The 3,596-nt window shown below is 53.4% G+C and overlaps 1 protein-coding gene across 1 annotated transcript; it reads left to right on the forward strand.

The window, feature by feature from the left end:
- The first annotated feature begins 888 nt into the window (after nucleotides 1–888).
- LOC109861876 (uncharacterized protein K02A2.6-like) lies at nucleotides 889–1,716 on the forward strand. The gene has a single exon (XM_020441715.1). It carries the CDS (start codon nucleotides 889–891, stop codon nucleotides 1,714–1,716), a length of 828 nt encoding a protein of 275 aa, XP_020297304.1.
- The last annotated feature ends 1,880 nt before the right edge of the window (nucleotides 1,717–3,596 follow it).

Here is a 3,596-nt window from a genome sequence, read left to right on the forward strand (position 1 = left end):
GACCCTCAAAAGTCTGCTTTTGAGGCTGTCAAACAAGCAATAATTTCTCCACCCACTTTATCGTGTCCGGATTTCGAAAAACCTTTCGTGTTGCAGACGGATGCTAGCTCGGTCGGTTTAGGCGCGGTTTTAACTCAGCAAATAGAGGGAAGCGAACATGTGATCGCGTTCGCGAGTAGGGCGTTGTCTGAGGCTGAGAAGAAGTATTCCACGACGGAACAAGAGTGTTTAGCGGTAGTGTGGGCTATCAAAAAGTTTCGGCCATACTTGGAGGGCTATTACTTTACCGTGATCACAGATCATAGCTCTCTCCGGTGGCTACATAATTTGAAAAATCCCACCGGCCGTTTAGCTCGATGGGCGCTCGAACTGTTGGAATATGATTTTCGTATCGAACACCGGAAAGGAGCGTTACATCATGTTCCCGACGCGTTATCACGTATGTTCGAGACGTCCGAGCAGGCCCTCGCAGTAAATGCGGAAGGTGACAAATGGTACACTAGACGGCTCCGTCAGGTTCAGGATACGCCGAATAGATTTCCGAATTGGAAGATCGTTGACGGGAATTTATATGTCAGCCGTCCACATAAAGTGACGGGACAAGTAGTCGAGGATCTAGATCGGTTTAAACTTGTCGTACCGGAAAATTCCCGTGCCGAAATTTTGCGAGAAACGCACAATACTCCTCAGGCCGGCCATCTCGGTATTGAAAAGACCTATCAGCGCGTTGCGTTGCGTTATTTTTGGCTGCGCATGTTCCGAGATGTGGCGCGCTACGTGCGGAGGTGTGACACCTGTCAACGCACCAAGGTGGAACAGAACGTTCCCGCCGGATTAATGGGACATCGTGTGACCGATCGACCGTGAGTTAGAGTCGCCGCGGACATCATGGGCCCCTTTCCGCCCAGTAAAAGCGGGCACGCGTACGTCCTTGTGATGCAGGACGTATTTTCTAAGCGGATTGAGTGTCGTCCCCTGCGTAAGGCAAATGGTAAAAATATTTGTGAAGCTCTTGAGGAACTAATTATCTTTCGGTGGGGTGCGCCGCATATTCTATTAACCGACAACGGCACCGAGTTTTTAAACAAAGATTTAAAGTCGTTCACCGAAAAATATCGTATCGAACACGCTACCATTCCGCCGTACCACCCGCAGGCTAATCCCGTTGAGAGAGTTAATCGCGTTGTCAAAACTATGATTACTGCCTTTATCGGCAACGACCACCGTGAGTGGGACGTACACCTGTCAGAATTTCGTTTCGCTTACAACACAGCCTTCCATACGTCACTACAAACCACCCCTGCGTATCTAAATTTTGGCCGAGAGCCGCAGCCAGTTAACACGTATCGTGTCAATCACGAGACGCCCGTGGAAATCGAGGACTCCAGCCGAGAATCTTGGAAAGCTCGCGTGGAAAAGTTGAAAACCTTGCGCGATTGGATCCGCGAGAATCTTGAGGAAGCGCATAACAAGCAGGCTCATTATTATAATTTGCATCATAGGGATAAAGTTTATTCGGTTGGTGATCGCGTCTTCAAACGACATCATGTATTGTCGTCCGTGGCTCATCATATAGCCGCCAAGCTTTCGCCGAAGTATCACGGTCCCTTCACCATTGGTAGAGTTTTGTCGCCCGTTACCTACGAGCTCATCGATGACGCGGGCCGATCGCTCGGGAAGATCCATGTGAAAGATCTCAAACCCCACGTGCCATAATCCTTCATGGTGTCCTGTTCCGCCTCCTTCCAGCAGAGGGGACGAGCTTCCCAGAGGGACCGCTCGTTCCCCCCGACAGCAATTCTTTCTCCGGTACCGAACTCTGTGGGTGTGGATCGGTCACACCTACGGGCGGAGCTTCTGGACGGATCTGGAGGATCTGGTGATCTGGGAGAGAGCGGCCCACTTCACGACGACGGGTGCCGTAGTGAGGGATCCACCGGCCACGGAGGATGTGGCCGTGCAGGCGAGCGCCTCGAGAAGGCACGTTGGCCTTCAGGCGCGAGGCCCGGTTCGGCACGTCAACACTCAGATGAGGCCGAGGACCAGGGACCAGGGTACCCAGACGGAAGGGGACCAGGAGGCCTACCCGAGGCACGGACGCGGAGACGGCGGGAGCGGGCTACCCGCCTCCCCGAGGATGCCGTTCGTCAGCAGAAGCGCGCATCTACCACCTGAAGCTCACAATCGATGCTGGGGTTGTGGCTCCAGTAGCCACCGAGCCCGACAGTGCCCTGAGCGAGGCTCGAACCCGGTGTGCTACCGTTGCGGCCGGATGGGGGTGTCGGTCCGCACCTGCCCCCGCTGCGCCGAATCCTGGTGGCGCCCTAACCAAGGGCGTGGAGGTCGAGGAGCCCCGTCCTCGCTCAAAAAGCCGTAGGGGCTGTCGTGGGCCATACACGGGGACCCGAGACTTCCGTCTTCTTCTCTCTCCTCCCCCCCGTTACTCGGGACCTCTTGTTTCTTTTCGTTATGGCTGTATCGCGCACAGGACGCGTAATCGAGGCGAAGGTATCGTGCCGTAGGCACGTTCCGAGGTCCCGGTGGCGGGTTTGATCAAGAGCGTGACCCGATGTTATTCTTTTTTTCTCGTACCGCTCGCGTCTGAAATACGTATATTTTTTTTTGTTGTTTTGTCGACCCAAGAATTTTTTTTTGTTTTGCGGATTTCCGAAAAGGGGAGAGACTAAACACGGTTCGTCTCGTGACATTAAAGGACCAGATTCTTCTTTGTACTGTGTCTGTTTTTCTTTTCCCTTCCTCTTTAGCAATACTCCTTGAATTGCTGCTAATCTTTTCCCGTTCCGTTGGGGTGGCTGCACTGTATTTAGTATTGCTGCTTATGATACTTTTCTTTGCTTGTTTTGGTTGCTGTCTATTTTTGTTGGTTGAGGACTATATTTCGTTTGCCACGATTGCGCCCAGTGAGGAGGATTTTGGCCGCTCGACCCGCTAGGCCGTCTGACTTGCGTGGCTGCAGGAAAACGGGCCCTGCACGGTCCGTCCTGGCAGAGGGGAGTTTGTGACGTGGTATTCGCGGCGCTCTTTCCCCCGTCACAAAAGTTAAGAGATTTCGCGGGAGCCCGGGAAAACGAGCTGAAAANCGAGCGCCAAGATCCTCCAGGGCTTGCATGCATCCGCTTAGAATAGTCTTTTATTTTTATTTTTGTATTTTATGTAATTGCGGCGCTTCACCGTCACGAAAACATCGAGGGACTTTTCGTCAAGGACAACGGCGGTACCCGTACGAGAAAGAGAGAGGGAGCAGAACTGAGGCGCGAAGTCTCACTTCCCGATCACGTGGAGAGCCAGGGTAGGTGACGGCAGACAGAGGCCACAGCGGAACCTCGGCGCTTTAGCCTAGCGGAACGGGCAGAACGGCGGAACGAACATCAACGAGCCTGCCTACGCTGAGACGTGCAGTGTTCCTGCCATCTTGCTGCAGGGTTTCAAGGACCCGCTGCTTATCTTATTGCTGCATCTCTGGGATTGCTATCCCGCCCAGCTGCTTGCTGCTTTACTTCTGCTGCTGCAAACTAGTTATAAGCACTGCGAGCGTTCAAATTTCGCGGCCCGCTGATCCTGCCGCCTGCGAGCGA

Source organism: Pseudomyrmex gracilis, unplaced genomic scaffold (genome assembly GCF_002006095.1).
Source record: "Pseudomyrmex gracilis isolate BER0280 unplaced genomic scaffold, ASM200609v1 scaffold_1109, whole genome shotgun sequence".
Taxonomy (NCBI): Eukaryota; Metazoa; Arthropoda; class Insecta; order Hymenoptera; family Formicidae; genus Pseudomyrmex; species Pseudomyrmex gracilis.